Source organism: Dioscorea cayenensis, chromosome 2 (assembly GCF_009730915.1).
Source record: "Dioscorea cayenensis subsp. rotundata cultivar TDr96_F1 chromosome 2, TDr96_F1_v2_PseudoChromosome.rev07_lg8_w22 25.fasta, whole genome shotgun sequence".
In the NCBI taxonomy this organism is placed as follows: Eukaryota; Viridiplantae; Streptophyta; class Magnoliopsida; order Dioscoreales; family Dioscoreaceae; genus Dioscorea; species Dioscorea cayenensis.
In genome coordinates, this window is record NC_052472.1 from 23,213,412 (window position 1) to 23,240,714 (window position 27,303).

General features: G+C 35.0%; 2 protein-coding genes across 2 annotated transcripts; one reads left to right on the forward strand and one right to left on the reverse strand.

Annotated features, from left to right (window-relative positions):
- Positions 1-6,835: 6,835 nt before the first annotated feature.
- Positions 6,836-8,523, forward strand: LOC120280505 (B3 domain-containing protein Os01g0723500-like). Its single transcript, XM_039287367.1, has 5 exons — positions 6,836-7,014; positions 7,101-7,238; positions 7,334-7,742; positions 7,891-8,021; positions 8,151-8,523. The coding sequence occupies exons 2-5, from the start codon at positions 7,122-7,124 to the stop codon at positions 8,442-8,444; spliced, it is 951 nt and encodes a 316-aa protein (XP_039143301.1). The 5' UTR covers positions 6,836-7,014; positions 7,101-7,121; the 3' UTR covers positions 8,445-8,523.
- Positions 8,524-17,676: 9,153 nt separating this feature from the next.
- On the reverse strand, positions 17,677-27,096 carry LOC120271540. The gene is given in 12 exon segments (XM_039278231.1): positions 17,677-18,153; positions 18,248-18,339; positions 18,475-18,578; positions 19,390-19,531; positions 20,083-20,512; positions 20,757-22,477; positions 23,111-23,490; positions 23,716-24,526; positions 24,528-25,141; positions 25,340-25,717; positions 25,719-26,835; positions 26,925-27,096. Coding segments are annotated over 12 exon segments (6,012 nt in total). The 5' UTR covers positions 27,071-27,096; the 3' UTR covers positions 17,677-18,076.
- Positions 27,097-27,303: the final 207 nt, after the last annotated feature.

A 27,303-nucleotide genomic window follows, 5' to 3' on the forward strand; every position in this document is an offset into this window, starting at 1 on the left:
ACGACTGTAATAATAATGAGAACCACCACGATGTTCTTCCTGAGAAAGCACGGCATTAAAGTCGCCCAAAATAAGCCACATGACATTAAGAGAACTCATACCTATAAGTTCTTTCCACATGGAGCATTGCCCTTGCAGATGGTTGGAGTTATACACCGTGGAGATAACCCAAGATTTATCTGTACCTGTGGTCACAACAAGATGAAGGACATGTTTCGATTTGACCAGAGGAGTAACATACCCAATGCCTGGATTCCAGAGAGTGATAATTCCTCCTGAATAGCCTTCCGCCACGATAGCCACCCAGCTCCATCTGGACCTAAGTTTGGCACAAAATCTCTCCAATCTATCATCGTTAGTTCTGGTCTCAACTAGACATAGGATCACTGGTTTAAACTTCTTCAATAAATGAAAAACTCTAGAGATAGTATCTCTGCTAGAAACGCCCCTGCAATTCCAACAAATTATTTTAGTAATTTCCTTAATCATCATGAAAAACACTATCGAATAAATTACACACTCCAAATTAAAAACAACATAACAGCAATTAACTAGATCAAAACAGAGCAATAGAAAAACCAAAGAAAAGGAAAGAAGAAAACTCATGGGTCACCCCCCTCCAATTCCACTCTCCCCTTCTTATGCGGGGACGGCTGAAACTGAATACTTTTCCTAGATAAAACCTTTTTCCGACAATTACTCTGAAACTGAATATATATATATATATATTGTTGCACGAAGGTGTTTCACGCTTATTCTTTTAAGTCAAAAATTGAAGAAGTATATTTAAAGATGATAGTGACATTGTTTTGTTCTTTTATAAAGTTGACAAATGACAGTGACATTCTCAAACACAAAGTTCTATTCATGTCAAAACTTTTTATTTTTTTAAAATAGATTAAAAAATAAATAAATAAACAGTATTAACGAAAAAATTCAACCAAATTAAAAAATAATAAAAAATACAAAACTCACCTAATATAGAAGTCCACTAAAATGAAGTTGGAGAAAACAACAACATCAATTGAGTGAAAAAACACATGATAAAACTCCAAGAGACCCACAATTATACAAAACACAGCATCTGAACAAGCGACACTCTCTAGGACCTTAACCAAAATTGCTTTACTTAACTTGACACAATGTCTATTTTTATATGGGCTCTCAAGTTACCTATATGGAAGTCTACAAACTTGAGGCTTCTTTTGGAGGAACCGGTCAACTCCTCAACTCTTCTAATTTTTGGCGCTTGTGTTTTGGGTTACAAACACCCACAAAATTAATAGATGAATAATCTTAAAAATCAAGAAGAGGCTATAAAGTTATAGCATTAAAGATTCAACTATTCTTTTCTAATCATATGCTCCACAAAATGGCTCTGACCAATTTTAATTTATTCATTAAAATTCAATGGCAATAATTGCTAAATGTAAAAACAAGGTACTATAAAAAAATAAAAATAAAAATAAAAATAAATTTGGAGAGGCAAAGGTTTGTTAAGAATAAATTAAATTTAATGAGTTTAATTATCCTCCACCCTTAGGAAACAAACGGTAATTAAGATGACAAACAAGAATTAATTAAATTCATGAAGAACAAAACCAGTCTGGAGGAGCAAGACTTAAATTAAACCCTAATTATTAACGTCAAGAACATGCATGCTTATGAAAGCAACGTAAAGGCCAATTGGTTCAAATGAAGCACCTATAGTAAAGTGCTACACATGCATGCAAGCATGGAAAACAATGATTTAATTATATATATATATATATATTGGTGGCATCTTTCATTTTTTTTTTTTGGAAGAACTTCTCAACTGAGAAGCTGAATTTATTAGAAGCAAAAAACAGAAGCTAAAAACACTAGAAAAATAGGAAGAACAACAATAGCTAAAGAAAAGAAAAATTACAAAAAGGAAAAACCAAGAGAAAGGAACGATCGCATGATCCAACGAGGGAGATCACGTCCCGAGAGGAAGAGATTCAGGTGCTGATGACGAAATCCCAGAGAAGCGAGATCGGAAGCCGGTTTGAACCAGAGAAGAGGTATACAGTCAATAATTGGATGCAAGCTGGAGTCCAAAAGGAGCTTAAGATTGCTGATTTGAGGCTGGTATCTCCAAGAGAGAGTAAAGTCAGGGCGATGAAGGAGATCCAAAGCACCACGATGGGAACAGAAGATTCTTTTGACATTGAAGCAGTGCGCAAGGGCGGTCGAGAGAGCGATCTCAATGGCGAAAATCTCATCGCAAGAAGTATCCAACGAAGGCTGCGACACGCATCCTGCGAGAGAGATACAAGAATAAGCATCGGAGATAAAAAAGCCGACAGACCTAACCTGAAGATCGTGGTTGACGATGACGTGAGTGAAGAGGAAAGGGCCGTCCGTGCAGGAGAAGTTAAACTGAATGACACGTCACATATCTAAACATAACACTAAAGTTATGTAAGTTTGTCAAAAGTTATTCTAATTTAACACTAAACTTAATTACATATAGTTCACATGAACGTACAGTATGTGAACAATACAACTTCCAAATTAAAAGTGACATGCTAATTATGATGACAGTTTCTTCTTTTATGACTTTCATTCAATCCCTTTCCCACATATATATACTCTTTGTTGGGTGGAGCAATATATATATATATATATATATTGAGAAAAAAATTTGAGACATCTAATTAAAGCCGAGGGTTTGTTGAATAAAATTATGATTTATTTATTTAAAAAAAAATTAAAGCTGAAGCAGGGCAACATTAATTATTCTTTATGTTTTTTATATGCTCTGAATGTCCTTAAATAGAAAGATGAGAAGTAACCATTTATTGGCTTCAGTACTATATTCAAATTGATTAGACATACAGATGCTATTTGATCTTGGGCCAAAACCAGTTCCTAGCTTCGCCATTAATCAACTAATAATAAATAAAAAATACGTAAACAAATTATCATCTCTTAATCCTTATGATAAACTAAGTTAGTACTTGTCACTTATTTAATAATATATAGAAATACAAGATTGCATGCATGGCCCCAGTTCCACTCCCTCAATAAATAATTAATACAACATCTTAATGAATATTACAAATGAAAAACTCTCTCTCAAAAAATAGCAAGGGATTCTATATATAGAATGCATATTATCTTAAGCATGTTTCTTTTTTTTTAATTTTTTGGGGGTTCATTTCAAAAGTTAATTCTTTTAAGTAGGTGATGATCATCTCCTTCAATTCAACTTTCATCTTTTCAGTGCAGATACACCCTAGAAAAAAATATATAAAAAACAAGAAATTAATGAAGCCAACTCTCAGGAATATATAGTATAATAATATCTCTTTCTCTTATTTCAGTCTTACAATCTCACTTACGTGATCATGCAAGGATGGATTCCATATTATATATATATATATATAACCATGCAATATATATATTTATATCTTATGCTAACGTTGTCAAGCTGATCATGTCATCGACTCATCATGTTGCCCATGTTGTTGTGATCTCCTTAGTGCTCTTTTCCATAAAATATTCATATGAAGCAGTAGCCATGCAAGAGGGCAGAGATGATGAAAAAACACAGCCACAAGGAAAGCACCAAGTAAGTAGACAAGCCACAAATAGCCAGTCTTGAGCAACATGGTTGCAAGAGAGCTGAACGCCAGAGCTGTTGAAATGCAATTAGTGACATTGAGGAAGGCACGGAAACGCTGAGCTGGTTCTAAAATTATGATCCCTATTCCAGAGCAGAATAGAACTAGTGTGGAGATGGTGAATATCTTTAAACAAGCAGAAGTACTAGAAGAAGAATCAGAAGATGTTGATGATTGTGATTGTGATTGAATGATACATGCCCCAAGAAGAGCAACCAAGGACTGAATAGCAAAACCAAAGAGATACTTATTCAACCTATCACTAATTACTTCTCTTTGGTTTTGCAAATGTAAAGCTTCTTGTTGAGTGGATGAAGAAGAGGAGAAGCGAGCATGGTAGCCAAGACGCTGCAAAGTAAAGTGAGAATGGTTGTCATGGATGACAATTGTAAGTACCTGCATGTCATATGTGATGATTTCTTCACCAGAGAGTACTGATGCAGGGTTGTATCTCCGGCGTTGCATGCTTACAATATACTACACAAATATGCAGAAAGATGTGTGTTGATCTATACCCTGAATGGAATTGATGCTGGAATGTAATATATATGAAAGTTAGTACAGGTTGGGAACTATGGAGAATAGAGGCAATATATTAATATATATATAGATATATAGATATATATCTTAACATGGGTGTGAGGGAGGAAATGCATATATACTTAATTATGTGTAAAGGTGATTATCTTTTTTAATTAGTATGGTGATAAATACAAATGGGAATTCTATTTTTATGATATTGAGCAAGTCCGCAAGTTGCAAAGAAAGATTATATGATTCTCTCCTGCAATTTGTGGTTTGCACTAAAGGTGTACAAAAGGTGTTCACTGTTTGGGGAGTTCCAAGTAGGAAGAGAACTGCATCTTTGGGGTGGCAGGGAAAGTGGAAAAAAATTTGGGGTGGCAGGGAAAGTAAGAGAATATAATAATTAGAACAAAACAAAAAAATATATATATATATATATATATCCATGATCATGTAATGAAAATAACAGGAGCAGATATATATGTATATATATATATATATATATATATACATATATATCTGCAAATTAAAGGTAATTAATTGATCCCTTAAGACCAAGACCAAAGACCAAAGACCAAGTGGGTAAGATTAGGGGGAGGAAATTTCTGTCGGTTATGTTCTTTTGGTCTTGGTCTCCAACCGTCCAAGTGAAGGACTAATTATTCAGCTCAAATATTGTTTACTTCATTATTAAGTAATGTTGTTAATTTCATGTGCATTTCGCGGTAACCAATAAGTCCCAAATTTATATATTTTTCTTAAATATATATATATATATATATATGGGAAAACATCATTTAGGGACGTCTCTAGATTTTAAATCTATGGATGTTTTTAAATCTAAGCCGTTGGATCATCATCTGATGGTTGATTGATTATATAAACATTGTACACCTTTTTACTGTTTATGATCACTGTCCAACACTGTAGAACGCAGTTTCTACTGTTCATAATTATAAGAGCCGTCAGATTTTCATCCGATGCTTACTATGGACATCCCTAGATTTGAAATCTAGGGACGTCCCTAGATGATGGGTTCTCTATATATATATATATATATATATATATATATATATATGGATAAACTATTCAAAATATAGTCAGACAAAGTGAGCAACTTAAGTCAATAAATAAATTGTGATAAATTATACAAAGTATGTTTTACTAATGAATGTGATTTTCATTTAAAAAAAAAAAATGATTTACTTACTTTTTTCATAATTTTTGAATAAAGGTGGATAAACCACAATTTATTAAAAGAAAGAAATAACAAAGTGCAGATCTTGAAAACTGAGCGTCATAGAAGATCAAACAAAGTAAATGGATCGTAATCCTCAGCGGAGATGAGGGAGAGCAGTGACGTAAAAAGCAAGATAAAGCAACAACAAGATAAAAAAATCGAGTCAGTGCGAAGTCAAAGTCTGGAGACATAGGGCACCTCGGGAGAATTTTTCATAAAAATTAATCACAATAATAATAATAATAATAATAATAATAATATATTTTTGATAAAAATAGATACAAAATATATTATAAACTAAAACCTTTGTAGTGCATAGTTAAAGTTGTTAAAACTAATTTTATTTAATAAATTTATATTTTAAAATTAAAATTCCATAATTAATTATGTGAAGCCATGGTGATAGAAAGTCAACCATTAGTTATAAAGTCTAGTTTTTTATAAAGTGCACAAGCTACTCACTTAGGGGTTACTATTAGGGGTGTAAACAAGCCGAGCCGAGCCGAGTATTAACATGCTCAAGCTCGGCTCGTAAGTAAAGCTCGAAGCTCGGCTCGAGCTCGTTCGAGCCTTAGTTTGCTTTGCTCAAGCTCGGCTTGTGTATTACTCGAGCTGCTCAAGCTCGGTTCGTGAAGCTCGACATCCTATTAGCTCTACTAGACTCGAATCAAAGCTCGTAAATATAAGCTCGACTCGAGCTCGTTTAAGCTCATATATAAGATATATATAATGTACTTATATATAAAATTATGATATAAAAATTATAATATTATATATATATATATATATATATATTTATTTATTTATTTAATTTATATTGAAAGCTCGATTAGGCTCGCGAGCTTATCGAGTTTGAGTATTTTGAGGCTCGAGCCTCGACTCGTAAAACTATTCGAGTGAGCTCGAGCTCGAGCTCGCTCATGCATTTCGAATCGATCCGAATATTATCCCGAGCCGATCTCGAATAGCTCACGAGTAGCTCTGCTCGCTTACACCCCTAGTTACTATATATATATATATCCCTTCTATTGCAAAAGTCGTTAATCAATGTACTACAAATTTGTACTACATATTTATTTATTTATTTATTTTTCGAATAAGTGTACTACATATTCATTAATCAAAACAAAGAAGTTGATTAGTTACCCAACAATTATAATTTAATATATAAATTGTAAAGGTTGAACCAAATAGAACAAATCACAGATTAATTAGAAGTTATAATTTGTGATAGTAAAAGATTAAATAACTTAAAAATATTATGCTAATCAGATTATATATATGGATTATAAAAATAGTGTATTAAATATTTATACTGCCTTTAATACTGAGTTGAGTTTCTGACATATATATATATATATATATATATATATATAGTTTTCCCTTGGAACTAGATAAGGTTCTAACTGGAGGATCTGAAGGGACTTTTCAAATTCCTCACCTACTTTATTCATGGACTTTGAAAATTTAGTCCCTCTTGCTTTGGGAAAGAGTTTTATGAATTTCATCCTTTCATCTATGAATATATAAGAACAAGAACAAGAAGGAGCTAGACAGCAACAACAGGAAACTTGAGGGGCACAGAGAAGCAGAGTTCTAGTAATTTTCATTCCTTAATTTATTTTCCATGTCCTTTTTCAAGAAGAAGGTTAATATATCCTTCCATGTTTTCTTTGGTTTAACAGAGCTTAATTAGGAAGATCACAATGAAGGAAAGGTGTCAACCCTGCAAGGAATGGGGGGAACATTTCTATTGGAATCATTTCAAACCAAAAGGAATGAGTTTTATTAAGGTCATGGATTCTGGTTTCCCTCAAAGAATGGTATATATATATATTTATATGCTGATTGTTGTTCATGCATGCATTTTTGTTGATCATATTGTTGATTTTTTTTAACTGTAGCACTTACCATGCAGTTAATCCCAGTAAAGTTTGTGAAGAATGTGAAAAGAAAACTCCCTGATAAAATGAGTTTGAGAGACCCAAATGGTAATCTCTGGAGTATAAAATTGTCAAAGGTTTCAGGTAGCTTGTTGGTGAAAGATGGCTGGAAAGAATTTGTTGATGCAAACCATGTAGAGAAAAAGGATTTTCTTGTTTTCAGATATGATGGGAAGGCATGTTTCAATGTATTGATATTTGATCCAAGTGGATGCGAGAAAGAAGATTCTTTCATTGAGAGAAGATCAAATGCTTTTGAATCCCCTGATCAAGTGACCAAGGAAGAATATGATGGTAGTTCCAAAGAAAAGGTTTCTGCATCATTTGTAGTAGAACATGGACATGATATTATAACAAATTATAAGGGAAGATTTATCCAAAGAGGTACCTTTTCAATCATACTATATATATTAATTTGTTTTTCATTTATTTTGATGTAATTGCAATTAATAGTTTCTTTTTACTTACTAAATTTATAAAATTAATGAGGATCATCAAGAAACATGACAAATATATAATTATGTGAAACCAGCTTTGAAAAGGAGAGAAGTAACTGAAGAAGAAGAAGCAATGGCATTCGAATCAGCATTGGCCTTTAAAACAGTTCGTCCTTTCTTCATTATAGTGATGCGGCCATCCCATGTTTATAAGAGACTTTTCATGGTATATATATATATATATATGCATGTAATTTTCTGAATATTTTGTTCTTTAACAATTTGTATGTATCTAGAGACTAATTAAGTTTTTTGCGCAAATTAACAATCCTTGTTCTCCACTTTGTGTGCACAGACCGTACCAGCTCATTTTGCATCTCAGTACATCAAACCTAGAAAGCAAATAGTACTTCTTCGTGTCCCGAAGAGAAACAAAGAATGGGCTGAATGGCATGTGAGATATGTTTGGAATGGAGGAAGTTGGGGGTTTGCTTCACAACAATGGCGGTTGTTTGTTTTAGACAACAAGATAGAAGAAGGGGATGCATGTGTTTTTGAACTGATTGTTTCACAAAGTGAGGTTATAATGCATGTGCATATCTTTCGAGTTGTGGTGAAAGTGGCAACTGCTGTGAAGGAGGAAACTTAGTTTGTCAAAGAAGTAGGTGCAGGAAAGAAGCTAAAAACTTTGTTTCATTTTGATGTGGAATACTTGAATTATATATGTATGCATGCTTGCTTATAATTAAGGTTTCTAGTATGTTTCAAATTAATCTTCAAATGTTGCTAGTGTATATATGCAGATGCATTTCTTATAATTAAAATGACTAACTAAATAATTAATGTGTGAAGGAAATTATAATATGCATGATATTAATAATTAATTTCCTCCATCTTGACTTTCAGTGCAATCTCTGAGTACAATTACTTCATGTATAATTCCAAGCAAGTATGGACAATATAATATATATAAACTAATTACAAATCTTTTGATCCATAGGAAGACAAGATTAGCATTCAAACTAATTAAATAAATTAACGTTCTTGGTTCATGAATTCAATAAAGCTGATCAGTTCCTCATTCAACTTATATAAAATAAATGAATAAATAAATCATCAGGTAGCGTTCTTTCCGTCTTATAAGAGAGAGAGGCATCAAATAAAATAATCATGATCATTAGTAAAGATGAAGGCCAGACTAATTTGGTCAAATTAATATCTTAAAAATGAAAATAATATTATGGATGAGTCTATATTTGGTTTTTCAAATGATAATTAGTAGATTAAACAAAGATATTAATTTCTAATGTGTAGTTTTTCAACAAGAATATCCCTTTTAATTACTTATCCAATCATTTGTCAAAATATGGGTCTCCCCCTTTTATAGTTGTTTGAAGCTATATATATGATCTATCATGCCCTTTCTTGAGCTTAATAATAAATTCTGCAGATCCTTATAACATCAAATTTTCATAAGAGAAGTAAATAATTAAAATAAACTTCTGGAAGTTTTAATAAGGCGTATTATTTATTTATTTATTTATTTATTTTTTGAAATCGGAAGAAGGTGCACTAATGCATATATATATATATATGATTTTTTTTTTATTTTTAATAAATTTGTGGTTTATATATCCACTCTACTTTAAATATATATATATATATATGACTTTTCTCTAGAATTAATGCCTGACAAAATCAAGGAGTTTTCTCTTGGTATTTTTTTTACTCATGTGATCATGGCATGCTCATTACATATACATTAATTGCATTAATTCTAGGTGCATTGTGCGTTGTATATGTGATGCTTGAAATGATCGAAAGTCAAACTTTCATGTATATCATATCTATGTCTGCTGAATATATATATATATATATATATATATATATATATATATATATATATATATATATATCTTTCAAGTCTTGGATTCAGATGGCATTGGTGGCATTGTGGAGTCTGACTGCAAATGGTTCCTTCTCGGTCAAATCTTTCTACGACCGACTTAACGACGGAGGGCTGCGATGTCCGATTGCTAAGTCTTTTTGGAAAGGTCCTTGCCCTAGGAAAGTCAATATCTTCTCCTGGTTGGTTTGGAAAGGAAAAACTCTTACTCTTGAAAATCTGGCTAAGCGTAGATGCAATAGGCTCCCGACGGACACGTGTGTGCTATGTCATACAGCGTCGGAATCTGTGGACCATTTGTTCCTACAGTGTCGGTTTGCTTTGGAGGTATGGGGGAATCTACGTGTGACCTTCCAGTTACCGTCTCTTCCTCGATCGATGACTTTGCTTTGGGAAAGGTGAAGGACGGCTCTGTGTCCCTCTCTTCGGGAGATTGGGGGTTGGGTGGTCAAAGCTTTTATGTGGTCTATTTGGCACGCGAGAAATGATACTATTTTTGCTGATAAATGTGTGAACCCGCGTGAGGTTTTAGTGATGACTGACCACTGTATGTTATCTTGGTTCTCTGCAGCTCCGGAGGGGTTGAGATCGACACTTGCTGATCCTATCTCCTCTATTCGGCGGAGTTTAGAGTTCACTGGACCTCAGTCGGAGGTGGCAGAGGCTGCTGGTACGACAGAGGAGGCTATGGATGATATTGAGGGGTAGAGGTGTTTCTCTTTGTGGGTCAGGAGGAGACCCGTTGTTTCCTCCCGTTTTGTTGTATTTTGTGTTCGTGGCTCCACGTCTAGTGGACTGCTATTGTATTGGTTTCTGTTTTTATTTCTATGAATATGGTATATCCACCTTTTCAAAAATCTAGAAGAGCTAGAAGCAGGATGGAGTGATGGGAGATATATATATATATATATATATATATATATATATACAAGCACCGACTGATGGAAGAGAGTTATATATGATCTTGGTTTAGAAATGTTATAATGAGCTTTTCTTCATTTTACTACTTTGGAAACAAGAGGTACACAGGTGGGATTAGTTAATTAGGATATGTTGTGTGTGTGTATTTATAATAGAGGTGAATAAATTAAGAAAGTGAATCAAGACATGAAACATTTGTTTATGTATAAAGGTAGGTGGATGAGGTGTGCAGTGAATTTAATGTAGTACTTCACGAATAAAATTATTAGTATAATAACATAATAATTTTTGGCTTCAAAAAGTAAACTTTTTTTAGTTAAGAGTGATCAAAGCACGTTTGCAGAGTTTAAGAGCCGGAATAGAGACCCTCAACAATAATAATTAGTTGGAACATTGTGGCTCGTATGCATGCACCATCACTTTAAAAATAAAATTTTAAGTAGATAAACCAGAAATTTATTGAAAAAGAAACATACAAGCACTCAAACAAAGAAAGGAAAAGCTCAAGAAAAAACTACACAATCTAGTGGCTCTCACTAGGGGATGAAAGCACACTTAAAAGGAAAGAAAGAAACAAATAGAAATACAAAGCAATGGAAAGAAAAACAGTTAGGCTGGCGAAATCCACCATCTGGTGCCTCAGGCCTAACCAACCTGTCTGAAGGAGTCAACTACTCCCTTATTTGGCTTGTGAATCATATTGCCAATATTGGGCGAAACTCTAGTGCTCATAAAATCTAGGGAGCGCTTAATCTTCTGAGAAGCTTCAGTTGACAAGTGCTGGTGTGGATCTGTGGCTGATGAAAACCAAGAAAAGGAGCATATTGGCAATTTTAAAAACAATCGAATTAAAAGGTAAGGTAATTAAATTAAAGATTCAATTATTTCTTTCTAGCCAGATATTCCAGATGATCGCTCTAGAGATGAAATCCCGGAGTGGTCAATGTCTTGAATCTAAAAGACAGTAATTTATGAGGTCCAACTCTTATTAACTCTTAGAGGTGGGGAGTGAAGGTCTAGAAACTGTAAAAAAAAACCCTAGATCTTTGCTAAATAAGCACAATTAAGAAAGAGAATTCTACCATCTCAGATTCATTATGACAGAGAACACATATATCTGTTGCACATTGAAAGTTGCAACCTTTTTTTGAAGAGATTCGTGAGTGTAAGAATTTTGTCATCTCACACTAACCAGAAGAATGAGATTTTACTCGGGCATCGTATTTTCCAAAAATGTGGGTATAAAGGGTTACAAATCCCTCCATCTATGAGAAAATTGTAGCAGGGCTTCATTGTGAAAGTCCCATTTTTTTTTTCTGGTGTCCAGTTATAAATATCATCCTAATCATTGGAACAATTTGATAGTGAAGCCAAAAGTGGCAAACTATCAATTGAGGTAGCTGTTTGAAAAAGCCGCTCTGAAGAGGTGAAGTTATGGGAGAATTGTCTAATTGTTATCGAGGGATAGATGCTATCATTATATAGATCATGCCAGATGTTTTTAGAGGCTCTCCCATTATTCCACCTATCAAACCATGAAGGCAATAAAGTATTAACTCCTGCCCAGAAGAATGACTTGTTTCTTGATGGAGTGTTGAAAAATAACTCCAGAAGAATTTTTTTTAACAAATAATTTGAGTTTAAAATTTTAACCCAGAAGCGCTGGGTTAGAGATGATCTTCCACCACTATTTCTCCAGCACAGCTTTGTTAATTTTCAACTAATTTAAATCTATTAAAATCCCAGACATCGAACGTCTTTTTCGTTTAATTAGTTAAAAAGTTAATTAACATTCCCTTGATCAGTCAAAAGCAAAGATTTATGTAAACATGAACTAGCTCATCCGGCCCACTCTGATAAACATAAAAAAACAAAACAAAAATAAAAATAAAAAAATGAATCCAATATTTTTTTTTAATAAATTAAAGGTTACACAGCATACTCTTATTCATGTTTACAACTAACATGAGTAATTGATTAGAATATGACATGATATATATGCAAGCATGCAATATATAGTAGAATTAATATCTTTCATTAATTATTGTACCTTGCCAAACTCATGTGATCATCTTGCACATGTTGTCTCCTTAGAGCTCTTCTCCATACCAAGTTTATATGGAGAAGTAGCCATGGAAGTGGGCAGAGATAATGGAAAAGCACAACCAAAAGGAAAGCACCAAGTAAGTAGACAAGCCACAAATAGCCAGCCATGAGCAGCATGGAAGCAAGTGAAGTGAAGGCCAGAGTTGTTGAAATGTAAGTGATGACATGAATGTAGCCATGAAACCGCCAAGTCGGTAAAACTATATCAGTAGCTATTGTAGAGCAGAAGAGAACCAGTGTGGAGATTGTGAACACCTTTAAACAAGTAGAAGTAAAAGGAGATGATGATGATGATGATAGAGCAAGAAGAGAAATCAAAGACTGAACAGCAAACCCAGAGAGAATCTTATTCAACTTATCATGGCCTCTTTGGGTTTGTAGGCCTAAAGGAATGTCTCTAGGGGATGAAAAAGAGGAAAATTGGCAGCCACGGTGAAAGTAACCAAGACGTTGAAATGTGAAAATATTGGAATGGTTAGCATGGTATTCTTCCATGATGACAAGTGTTACCTCTTCGTTACTGGAAGACTGGCGTTGCATGCTTGCATGCATGACACTAGCTAGCTAGTTTATATGTGAACTTGATTACTTTCTTCTAGCTAGGTCCTATATCATCCACCAAATCCTAATTAATCAGTACGGCTAACATTAAAACATATATACCTACATAGATATATACATATATAGACTCTATACATAATAACAAGAGCAATAATTATAATACATGCATGCTTTGAGACTCTCTACCAAACAAGACGTTGCTGGATTGTTCTTCTATATATAGATGTAGATGAGATACACACACACACAGAGATTAGCATGACTGATCATGACATCAGGAGCATCATATATCAATCTTAAGAGGTGTGCTAACTGCCACCAGACAATATCTTACAAAGAATCATGGGATAACTAAAAAAGAAGTCAAAAGGTGATGAGGCTCTATCTATATATATATCTGTATTTATATATATAGAAAGAGATAGAGAGAATATTAATTTGACTTGCAGTCAAGAAGGCAATATAGAATATTATAGCATATATAACAGACAACCCGCCGATAACCACTGAGCTTTTTCTTGGGATTGCCATGCAGTGCTTTGTAGTTTATGCAGAAAGCTCCGATGGAGACAATCAACTGCTATGCCCAAGGTCTAGCCAGGTTTACTTGGTCAAAAAGTCAGTGCCAACTAGTTTTCTTGTCCAACTTGTTCTAAGTTTCTAACATTATATATTAATCCTGGCTTTCCTTCTTTCTTTTTTCTTTCTCTTTTCTTTTTCTATCATTCTTTTTGTGTAAACAGTGCGTTTCACATGAAGATCTCTGATGCTTTTCACCTGCCCAAGTCGTCATTCTATTTTTCTCAAAATACTTTTTTTTTATAAGTTAGAAAAGACTAATGTGCATGCCCATCTCTTGATAAACTGCTTAATCTTTATTGTTCTGGGTATTTGGGTAGGGATTTATTTTTACAAAATTGTTTGTTTTGTTTCTGAAATTATTTAGTGTTTAATGTTCTACCCACATATTTAAGTGTCTGTCTAATTAAGGTTTTTTTAATTATTTTTCCATGTATATAGAGTCTTAAGCAAGTGTTTGGGTTTCCCTCCAGTTTGCTCTAATATTACAATTTTACTGGTGTTTTATCTTTGTCCATGGGTTTATAAATTTAACTGAATTTCTTCTCATTTATTAATTCGTTTTATGTATTTTGGCTGATTCTTATTGTTTAATTGCTTTGAGAACCAAGCACAATACAACTAATTAAAAATTAATCTAAAAAGAAAAACCTTGAAAACTTACAACTTTAAATATATCCACGGAATCTAAACATGAGAATGAGGCTTAAGGGAATATATGAGATTCAATGGTAACTGATGTATGATTTTAAATAAATAAATAAATATCTATATATATACGGTGAAATATTAACAAACACAAAAAAAAAATGTTATTTATGTTCACTTTTATTGGCGTAAATTTCCAAAATTGAATTTGGTTGCTAAATATATTTGAAGGTTATAGAAAAGATTTATATTTACTACTTAATTATCTCAAAATGACCCATTAGTGATGAATCTTTTGGGCAGGGATTAACACCATTCTTCCGTTATTTCGAGTGTATATCTCCAAAACAATAAATAATATGGCATTAGCACAGCCTTTTGGTTTGATAGATGGCATCAAGGACTATCTCCTAAAGATCTTTGGTCATCCCTCTTCATTGATTTCACATCTTGCCACATTATTGAATTCAATCCCGGATTACTCTAATGACCAGGAGGATTTTCATACTTGGGCCCTAGAAAAAAATAGAACCTTCTCTTTTAAGTCTTTCTACAAATTCTTAATAGATGGAGGGGCTCCCAGTCAACTTTTGTTCTCAATTTTATAAAATCTAATGTCCAAGCAAAATCACTTTATTCTGTTGGCTTGTATGTGAATTCTTACTCTCACAAACCTCTTCAAAAAAAGTTGTAACCTAAACGTACGCCACAGACACTTGTGTTCTCTGTTACAAAGGATCTGAAACGATGGATCATCTCTTTCTTGATTGTGAATTCTCAGAGTGAATTTGGTCCTCATTTAGACAAATCTTCGTTCCTGGTCTCTTCTCCGTCTTCAATTTCTAGAATTTAGACCTCTTGGATCCTATCATTAAATTCTAGCCAATGGAACCCGTGGGATCTTAATTCTAGAGCAATTATCTGGAATATTTGGATGGAATGGAATAATCACACATTTTTCAATTAAACTGCTTACCTATTCACTCTGTGTTTTTTAAGACTGCTAATATGCTTCTCTCTTGGTTTTCTGCAGCTTCATAGTCTCATCAACAAGTTAACTTTGAAACCTCCCAAAGAATCAAGTGTCCCCTCAGAGCGTCACCTAGATTGGGAGTAGTATTCTCCCTCTCGCAGCTCGGGCAGACCTGTGTTATCAGACAGTAGTCTTCGTCGGCCTAGCTTCCTCATTTTTGTGTTTTATTTTTTCTGTTCTGTTCTTTGTGTTCCTCACCCTTTGTAAGGATTTTAGTCTGTTTGCTTTTATTCTAGTGGGTTGTTTTTTTCCTGGGTCTGTCATGTTTTCTTCTGTTTTTTTTTCAATAAAATTGTAATTTATCCACTTTATTCAAAAAAATAAAATAAATTAAATTAAGCTAAATTGAAAATGACAAAAACGTCCATTTGATGAAAACTAAACACAGGGATTTCACTTTTACAACAGGGCACATACACACTTCCAAATGTGAGAGTTAAGACTTCATTAATAACTTAATTAAATTATCAAAATAACCTCCACTAAAGCCAGAGAGAGAGCTGTTTAAGCTTCTCAGAAAGTGTAGACTAAAGACTAATTAACCGACAACATTCCATTGAAAACGGAAGGTGATCCCATACGGACCAGCAACCTTTTGTACTTTATCAAATGTATTAACTCAGTCAATATTAAAGATTCCCATGCGCGAGGCGAGGGCATGCATGCATTCCCTCAACTTGTACTATTTCTTGTTTATCCTTTTTATGCAAAAAGTCATACAAGCCATAAAATTCTGGCTGCATGCAGTCATATTCACTTTCGCAATTTAATTGAAAAATATATGAAACAGACACAAAGCAGTACGTACGTGCTGAGAATATATAATACGCGCGTATACTTAATAAAAAGAGTAATTAGAGAGAGACATCATGCATGTGATGTCCATAGCCTCCTCACTATATATTTGCTCATGAGAAGGGGCCGGATTCTCTTGAACATTAATTAATTTGTCTCCTTTAATTAGTACTCTTTTACAATCCAAATTTATAATTAAGGACAACAGCTAGCCATGCTGTACATGACATGCAGTCGGCAGAGATATTAATGGAAAAGCACAGCCAAAGTTAAGGAAAACAGCATGCAATTGTAGGTAGATACAAAAGCCAAAAGCAGACAGACATGAGTAACATGGATGCGAGTGAATTAAGTGAAGCCGCCTAGAGCTGTTGAGAGGCATGTGATCACTTGGAGGAAGCCAAGGAAACTCCGTTTAATTTGGTTAAACTTTGGCGGCTATAGTAGTACTATATCAACAGAAGAGAACAACAAGTGTACTTGGAGTCGGAGATGGCATGCATGTTGACCTAGCTAGTGACACAGAGAGATAGAGAGAGCAAGAAGAGCAGCCATGCATGGACTTTGAGCTAGCAGCAAATTAACCCAAAAAGGTTCTTGCTCAAAGCTCTCATGCATGATGCATGTGTTTTGCTTTGCTGGTGTAAATTAAAGCATCTGCATGCAAATTAGGATGAAGAAGAAGAAGAAGAAGAGGAGAAGAGACTTTGATGGCCATGCATGGTAAAGTACTAAAGTGAAGTGACAGATATCACTGCATGCTTGTCATTGTAAAGCTTCTTCATGGATATATAACAAGTACTGTTAATTACCATTATTACCTCGTCATTTGTAATGGAGGTTTGAGGTTGTGGTGATGGTTAATTTCTTCACATGAGACGGAGCTGTTGTCCTCTGTTCTCTGTGCTGTTTGTTTTGTCCGGGTACGTACGTGTGCTGGAAGCCTGGAACAGTAGATGCATGCTTTTAATTTTAATTTTTTCAAATAAAAATAGATAAATCTTTACTATATTTTAAAAAAAAACATAAGTAAAAATACAGAACTAGAAAAATAAAATAGAAAAATAAAGAAAGAATAGCAGTCTCTCACCAAAAAGTGAGTAGGAAAAAAGAAAGAAAAAAAATCTGATCAGAAACAATGGAAAATGATTAAAAAGTTGGAACGACGAATACTAACTACTAGTAGCAAAAAGCATTCCCGAGCTAAGAAGGAAAATAGGAAAACTACTCCTGGATTAGGTTGAGCTTTTGATTTCATTTTTAATAAAATATAGCCAGTAACTTTGAACTGTTCAAGAGGGTGGCAGGCGCAAGTGTTTATGATCCTCAATATAAAAAAGGAACCTGTGAATACTCATCCAATAAAACACATACAAACATCCTCTGAAGCCTCATCCCAAAACATGGGCATTGTATTCTAAACCCTCAAATCTATCACTCTCTTGAACATACATACAAAATAATGCGAGTGGTCTCATCAGTTTCTTGTCACTGGTAAAATCCTCGCCTTATTCCTCGTTAAACATCATCATGCAGCCAGTTACTTGTACAAAATAAAAATTCTGGAGCATCAAGAGTGCTGAGAACCGAATAGGCATATTGGTTCGGAAGCAAGACGATAGTTGAGCCTTGGAAAAACCTTTCTATCTTTTTCAGCATTAATTTGAAGCATGGGCATGGCTTGGGCATGGCTTGGGCATGTCGACAAGCTTTTCACCACAAAGACTTGATATTAAATTTTTCCTTCGTATTGGAAATTCAATCGGTAATCATGTTGTAGATTTGCAAGAGTGGTTCTACATGGACCCTCTGAAAATCAAACAAGTGCACAGAGTGGTAAGTTTCTTTGCAGAAAAAATACGGATTAATTGAAAGTATGATAATGTATCTCAGGAACACTGACCACCCAAGACTGTATGCAGCCGTTGAAGATCTGTGGGAGTGCAAATGTCTATCAAAGCATACACACCTGGTCTGAGTGCTTCGTCAACCTCTCTGCCATCAAAATCCAGTGATTTAAAATCCAGAAACAAAATATAGTTGTGTTGATTTTTGCGCACAAAATCAACATTTGGACTTTAATGTCTTGAAAATCAAATGTGTAGCAAAATAAAAGAATACAGCACATACTTTTTAATACCCAGATTAAGAGGGCCATTTCCTGAGTACGTAGTAATATAACTGGAAAGAAAATTAGCAGCGTGGCTTGCAAAGATGTCCTTTTGATGTCTTATCTGTTACACAATTAAGTCAAACTAAAGGTTACTTTTGTTCCACAGCATAATCAATAGATGTTAGATTAAACTATGAGCCAGTAAAATGCTTGCATGGACTCATAACAAAGGAATACATAGGATCAATATACTGCAAAACTTTCACAGCAGTTGGTAATTTTGACAAATAAGGGAATGAAATGTTTATTTGTTTTTAATATTTTCAAGGTGCAGATATCACTGTAGGATCCCAGGAAGGGCATGCAATGTACTACATTGAACTCCAATGAATATCATAAATTAAAAAAAAAAATTCTAAACTTGAAACTTAGTAAGATTTATACAGTTTGGATATTTTTAACATCTGGAAAAGGTGGTAGTTGTACAGTTGGAAACACAGTAAGTGAAAGGAGAGGATAGAGGAAATCGAGGCTAAAACAACATAATAGTGCAAAACTCTCATGCAAGTAATATGTGTTCACATAATAAATAGGCTAATCATATACAGCTAAATGTCTCAAAATAAATGAACTTCAAGGACAATAGGCTACATGGAGATGAAGGTCAAATGCAATTATAGAAAATTGAGACGGACACAATGCTTGTGCAAAGCTGCAAACCTTCATGTCAAATCACAAATCATATTAATGCCAAAAAACTTGAGAACTATATATGCTTCAAATAGCATCGATGATGCAGGTGATTGATGGAAGTAAAGCATTAAAAGAACATGAGTAAATCAAATCAAAAACTTTTTGGTTACATCACACATAGAACCAAGGGCACATGAATCACAAATAAATACAGAATCATGTTTCCAGCAAGCACAAACCTCTTCATAAATCCTCCTGAAGAAGCTAGCACATTTTACAGCCTCCTGTAAACCCCAAGTAAAGTTGAGGTCCACCATCTCCAAGCAGCTTAGGAGAATGCTTACTGAATCTTCAACCAGAGCAACACATCTTCCAGCCTCACTACAGTAGGATGATATGAGATAACATATTTAAGCCAAATACAAAATTTATGGCAGCGAAGTTAAGAATAATGACAAACAAAAATTCATCACTCATATGATAAAGCATAAATTAAAATGTTTTCACTGTTAGTCGAATGCATCTGAAATACACTAAGATGCCACTTTATATGTTCTCTTTCCAATTTAAGGGAGACTGATCCATCCCTCACATATGCCGAATGCCACACTACCAGAAAACAAAGGAAGCAATCTTTAAAACTAGATAAAATTTGTTGCACCAGAAAGAGACATAAATCTGTTTAGTTAAACAATCTATGTCAATCTCTTATGTGCCAGGACTTGATCAAATTTCATGTTGAAATCACCCATTTTTTTCAAAAACCTAACTGAGAAACTTTTGCACACGTCCCTAGGTATTGTTCAGGTAACACAAAACCTTTTCCGGAATTAATTAATATTTCAAGAAAAGAAGAAAATCATATGCAAATAATGGCTACTTCATCATTAATTAAACACAATGAAAAGCAAACAGTTTATGCTTGAGCATACCATTTATGGTGCCTAAGAGTGGTGGATAGTAATCTGCAGCAAGCAGCATAGAGGTCAACGGAGAACTGATTATCTATACTATGACATTGTTTAACCTTCAATTGTCTTGCATCTTGATTTGTTGAGAATGTCCAGTTGTGACATTCGACATTGGAAGCATTTAGTCTATGGAATTTCTGGAAAAGTGCTGTTGGCAAATGCAAGCACTGGCTGACGTGGTACGGGCTCATTTTATAAGAGCGTCCTCCAACAACTTTTGTAAGGACACCAACACACATAAGAATAACCATGCCAGGGTGAGGATTTAACTCAATTTCATTTAGGGGACGCTTCTCAAGATAGAATATAGAAGAACTCTGTAGATGTAGAACTATGTTGAATAAGGCACTGACTAAGCTAGAGATGTTTCTTCTGATGACTTGCTTAGTTCCTGCAAAACATACACAAGTCAGAACACAAAATTATGAATAACTTGCAAATTGATCAAGCATTATTCCTTCAAGAACCCAATAAAAAAATGTTGTGAGAAAAATAATGGGATCGACAAGTCATGGTGCATGAGCAACAGCTGATCTCTTTGACATCATTAACAATAACAAAATAGTTTGTATTATGTTCAATGGAAAATTTCAAATAGCCTATTATTTGTAATACAAAAGCATAAGACAATTTACCTGGAACAATTTCAAGGACTAAATCCAAGCAGTCAACCCCAGCTGCAACATATGAGGAGACCATCCCTCCACCCAAACTGCCAACACTAATTTCATAGATCATGTTGCTACTTTTATGCACCCCAACAAGTGCCCTTTCTAATGCCTTCACCACTGTCAACAAATGCAACCTCAGGGGCCTTTTGATAAGCACTTGAAATGATTTCCTGAGTCTGGTTTTGAATGCATTAATGCTGTATTCATGATGGTCAAGGACTAGCATCTCAAGTTTATTTGGTCTTTCTTGTATTTTGAGCATCTTTGTGTTTGAATTCGTCTCATGAGAGGACAGAGTAGCAGCTTTCCCTTGTAAGGAAATACACTTTCCTATAGCCTTCAAATGAATATCTATCAGCTCTGCATATAAATTCTTGGACAGGTCTGGATTTGTAATGTTAAAATAGCTGCCTAAGACCTCCAAGTAATTTAATATGCCACTTACCCAGAAAAAAGTGTATGGTTCTGGCCTCTCAGACATTTCTGCCATTTCCTGTAGAACAACTCGTGAAGTCGAAAGAAGAATATATGATGAACTCAACTCTGAGCTGCTACAACTTATTTGAAATTCAGTAGCCCTATGAAACAATGGCAAACACTTGAGCTGTAAAATAGCTGCACAGGAAACAAAGATTTGTTTAAGTACAAAAGCTATCTGAGGATTTTCAACCCTTAACAGGCTTTGCAATAAAGCTTCTTTAGGATGTTGTGTTTTAGACAAATCAAACTTTTGAAACCCCTGAAGAACAGTGCCAGCATAATTTGTACGGGAAGATGAAGATTTTTGTTTCTTGGCCCTGGCTATTTTGGTACAATCATTCTCTGAAGCCTGCTCAGTGATATTATCATCTTTCCCACCACGCTTCTCTGTTACAATACCTCCCGTTGAAATATCCATATTAAGAACATTGAAGTTTGAAGGTCCATCTTCACATACTAAATCAGAGAAATCACATTTATTATATGAGATCTTATTTTCTTGCCCGCGATCTGTGAGCAATATATTCAAGCATAAGTTTATAAAATCCTCAAACACACCCATTAAGCTGATGAGTTTAGAAACAAGGAGACGGATTGATCTTGATGGCTGAAGGTTTTCAGAGGAGCAATCCTTGTACATGTTGTCTATGGCTGAAGTGAAACCCCATAAGAACCCTTGAGAACAAGCAATCACAGAAGATATCGCATTCCAATTTAGAACACTGATTCCAGCCTCTTTTCTTAAAGCAAGCTTATCACTCTTCAAGATAAATAATATTTCCTCTATTTGTTCACTCAAAATCCCAGAGATATGATTCATCATAGATTCAGTCTCAAATTCCTTGTCATCTAACAAGAAGGGCACAACTGCAGTTGTCTGCCCACTGCTTACTGCAAAAAATACATAAGATGTATGATCCATCAATGAGAAGATCAACTCATTCACTTGATTAGCACGCTTTTGCCCAAAAAACCCATATGGCAATCCTACAACTTGATAGACTGACTTCACAAACCATGGCATAGAAAATGAGTTACTAAACAGAACAGATAAAAATAAGGATTGCCTGACTTCAGAATCATCAACAGATGCCATAAGTAGACATTTCAAGGTCCTCCGGCAGGATATGAATAGTCTCAGGATTTCAAAGGGCACATATGTAGAAGAATCCCCCTGATAACTTGATAATTTGGAAACAAGATGCCTGAAGAAATAAGCACAGAACAGACATTTTAGTTTGCCTGAACTAGTTGGGAGAAGTTAAACAAAGCATGTTCACATGAGACTACAATACAAGCAAACATCAAATAGAGAAAAATCTCAGTAATTGATCAAATAAATCCAGCACTAATTTAAGTCTAATGTCTATAAGCAAGAAGACTCACACAATGTATGGTAAAGAAATATCCTCATAAACAATTTTGCCCGAACCAAGAAACAAAAAGCATATCAATCACGAAAAAGCATATTCACTCTGATGCAATCTAAGCATAGACCATTGATATGACAAAAATACACCAAATTAAGTTTTCCTCTAAACAACTTTCCAGGATTAGATAGTCAACCTTAAAGAAAAACTAAAAGATCCAAATTACTACAAAGTCACATAACAATGTCCAAATTACTACAAACCACATGACAATGCAAACATCTATCTAGCCAATAGCATGTGCAACAACATTACTAGCTTTTACGGTTAGTTAACTAAAGATGGTGTGGAAGACAATGATTTTATCCCTGTCACCACCTCAAAAAGGTAGAAATATGAACTCAACACAATATAGAGCATGCTACAATTATCAAAACAAATGTAAGAAGAAGCGAATGACAAACTGACTTTTCCAGGTTGAGGATGCAAGTTGTGTAGATTATGAATGATTTAGCATCAAGATGGGCACGAAGCATCCGCCCCAGAAGTTTAAGCAAGCTTTCACAAGCTTCCAGTGCCAGATCAAGTGAAGACACTGATTGCCTCTTGCGTTTTGAACCACAAATCTTCAGTGAAACAGTGTCAGATGGTGGCGGTGAAGATGGATCATGTAGAGCATCCCCATTGTCAAGAAAAACTACTGGCTTTTTATCCAATACATTTATGACCTCTGACCATTCTGCTGCAGAGCTCAGATCTGCATTACTTGCTAGATCTGTTGAAAGTAAAGGCGATATTGTGTTCTTCAGAACAAAGCAAAACCTTGCTGGGAAAAGCTTGAGCAGAACCTTCAACAAGGAAAGGAAAAATAACCACAAGATGTGGTATAAAATGAGAACCACAAAGAGAACAGAAATATAAAGATGAAGAAGAATGTGAAAAAATTAAAGCGAAAATCCCTGTTGAAACAAAAAAGAGGATGGTGGTCAAGACAAGATCAGATTAAAATTTTGGTTACTTGAAGGGCAAGAGGTCGTGCAAATGCAACATGTGGCAATAGGAATTGTGCTTACTTTTTGTTCATATGACACTGTGCTGCTTAGAAATTCCAATGAAATAAGATGTACAGTAACTTTCCTTGGCTGTAAAAGTTGATATTTGGCCAGTTTATCACTGAATCTGGTAGTGCTACTGCTTCTGCAAGGCAATGAGTAATGAAGCAAACGAGAACAAAATTGTTTCAAAGCTTTTTTTGTTGCATGAGTACACCACACATCAACATTTTGGCAAAGAAGAAACCAAATTGCAACAGGCAGAGATTTCTCACTTAGAGAGCAAGCACCCAAGTCCCACTCATCTTCATATACTAAAAACATGTCATTGACCTCACCAGTTCCATCCGTGTTGCCAAGCCATCCCCCTGAAACCAAAGGCGGCATGTACCCTATCATGAATTTCGTCAATTCTGCTGCTTCCTTCCTTGAAACTTTAAGGAGACGCTTCCACTTTTTGCACATTTTCTGCGAGTGAATATCAGACTCCATCTGAACAAGCCTTGCATCTCTTTCATGTAAAAACTCATATGATTTTATAAGTCTATTCAGATCAACAAGCCTCTGTAAAGCCATCATATGGAAGACATAAACAAGAGGGGCATATCTTCCAGGACTGCTTGAAAGGAAGTGCTCAGAGAGAGAGTTAATGACATCCACAAGAGAAATGGGAGACTTAACAATCCATGAAAAATAGCCTTCATCCATACAATCAGGCATCTCTTTCCAATCAACTCCACAAGAAATAATAAACAAACTCCCCATTGCTGCTGATGCCTTCTGTGAAGAATCTGGTGGCATGAGGCTGATTGATTGCCGATACAAACTTCTACAGGAAACATATATGCGAAAGGTAAAACACAAGAATCCAAGTCATACTTCTAGGATTAGTCCATAAGTGAGCACCGCATTCAGCTGTTATGTCTTTAGATAATTTACAGCCTGTAACAGAAAAACAAAACTCATCAACACTATCTGGTTGGTCTTGCACCAAATATCTGAAGCTTGGTCTAATATTTTTCATCAAGTTCTTCATAGAATTTCCAATGAAAACACAGTTAGTTGCAGTGACAGTTAAGGAGTCCAACAAAATGGTATATATCTCAGACAGAAATCTTCCTAAAAGTTCAGCTTGCAAATCTAATTCTGGTGAGTGGATCTTTAAGTTCTCTGCTTCACCCAACCTCATCCATTCCAATGAATCCGTGAAGTCTACTGTAAGATGCTGGATGCACCCACTGGCTTGCCCTTCTGGTATCGATTTGACAGCATTAGATACAGCAAATCGGACCTCGTGAGACCAAAGTAAAGATGTTACAGATTCTAAACATATATCAGACGATAAAGTTGAAGTATAGACATGTTTTGCATGCCCTACTACACCAACAGCATCAGATACTATCAAAAGCCTAATGGCTTTACACAATGCAAATATAGGAATATGAACCTACACAGAAGTAGATAATGAACAAATAAGAATAACAGGCAAAACAAGCCCAAAGCAAAATTAATTTGCATGCAAGCATATATGAAGGAAATCATACTGTCAACAACTTTTATCAATTATACATTCAATCTTAGGCAATAATTATAGGGGAAACTCATTTTAAAAAATATATTAAAAAAAAAGGAGATCAGCACAGACCTGGCGAAGTTCACTGTAAGTGTTTATCACTTGGCATCCAAGTTTTGAAATCTCAGCATTTATCAGATCAAAGGGTTTTTTATCTGTGATAGTAACAGAAAGAGCTGAGAATGACAACAACACTAGCCAGAGTATTGCTAGGTCATCCCCAACAGCTCTATACTCGATTTCCAACATAAAACCAAGAGCAACCAAAACCTCCTTGGCTATCAAAGGCAGAATCTTTTGAACACCTCCATCAGATAACCAAGTCACAAGTATTCTATCTGCGATGGAAATAATATTGCCGCATACCTCTGTCAAGAAACTACAATGTGTTCCTTCTGGTGTATCCTCACTGCGAATATATATTCTCTCTTGAATAAAAGCTTGCAAGAGTCTCATTCACAGATCTGAGCATGCCATGAACTTCAACCAACTGAATTTCAGACACCACTCTGAGTCCTGATAGTTCAGTATCTGTGAACCTTTTACACTCAACCAGTAATGGTTCCATAAACTGCATAAACATTTCAAAGAGTGGTTTGCTCGTAGAATGAGCTTCCTCAGAGGCCTCAGCCCCTTTTCTCAAAGCCTCTTCATGCTTCAATGACAAAGATGCTGACTTTTGAGCCTTAACTCTGGAAACAAACATCCGAAGTAAATAACCCAATCCACCTAACGCCATAGCCTTCTTTTCTGCTATAATCTTCTCCAACCTCCTAAAAAAGTGTCTATGGTAGCTTTCATTTATCCCCTTTGATTCTCTAACCTCCTGCTGCAGACTTGAACCCCTTAAGCTAGAAAAACCACTGATATGAGCAGGATGGAACAGCCCATTGGATAAGACCTCCTCTATCATCTTCACTAAGCTCCCAACATCTTCATTTTTTCCAGTATCATCCCTCAGGTGCAACAAAACCAAAAACTCCAACAATGGCTCCAGAAGCCTATCAACAAAAATACGGAAAACGTTCTTCGGATTTGGATGGAATCTCAGAAAGCTACTGAAATGCTCAACTACAAGTCTAGACATTTTTGAGAGTGGTACTGTGCTACAAGCACGCTGTTTATCATCAGAGACAATTCTTCGCAGTAGACTAACAATCTCCATAGCACAAGAAACCCATAACTCCACCCCGACATTGTAGAAAACCCGTGAATCAGAAGCAAGGATCACTGAAAGACACTCTGAAGCATGATCAATCAATTGAACTGAATAACCAGTAATAGTATCGTCATTCAAAGCATGCGTCGCAAAACGTGTGACAGCGCGAAGAAGATTCGGCGAAACACCTACTGAAGAGCTATCTACGCAGAATCGGAGAACGGCCCAGCACCGGAAATCCAAGCATGGATCAGAAAGCTCCGAGCTTTTCTTATTCTGATCAGAGATCAAAACAGATTGGATCCAATCACTGAGAAACAATACAAAGCGGGAAATCGACACTGAATTTGGGGCATTGTTGATGATTTTGGGATCCTTTGAGATAAAATCGAATGCCAACTCGATCTTCCTGGTTGTTTTTAGATTAAATAACGAAAATATAGATTAAAAAAAAACAGTCGAAAATTTTGGAGTAAAAGAGAAAGCACTGGAAGAGACCTTTGGAGTGGGAGTTGCTTGTTCTGGATGGAGAGAATCAAATCGAGATTGGTCCAAACTCCATCTGCAAGCTTGCCCTTCTTGCTGCAAGGGTTTTCTTCGGCTTCGACGTGTTCTCTCTTAGCGGAAGCGTCGGCGAGCGCCATGACCCGCGGGAAGAGAGGGAAAGAGACGAGGGTTTTTGCCTCGCGGGTTCTAAAACCTCGATATTTAATTTATTTTTTATTTTTATTTTTATTTTTATTTTTATTTTTATTTTTATTTTATTTTTTTTATAAATATGAACAATGTCCTCTGTATTTTCATAATGTTAGCCCATTTTTAATAGATTAAATGATCGTAATTTTTATTATATTTACGGGATTATTTGTTATTTATT

Coding starts and splice junctions, on each gene's coding strand:
- LOC120280505 (XM_039287367.1), top strand. CDS start 7,122: ATGAAGGAAAGGTGTCAACCCTGCAAGGAATGGGGGGAACATTTCTAT. Junction 7,743..7,890: donor GGGAAGATTTATCCAAAGAG/GTACCTTTTCAA, acceptor ATGTGAAACCAG/CTTTGAAAAGGAGAGAAGTA. Junction 8,022..8,150: donor TTTATAAGAGACTTTTCATG/GTATATATATAT, acceptor TTGTGTGCACAG/ACCGTACCAGCTCATTTTGC.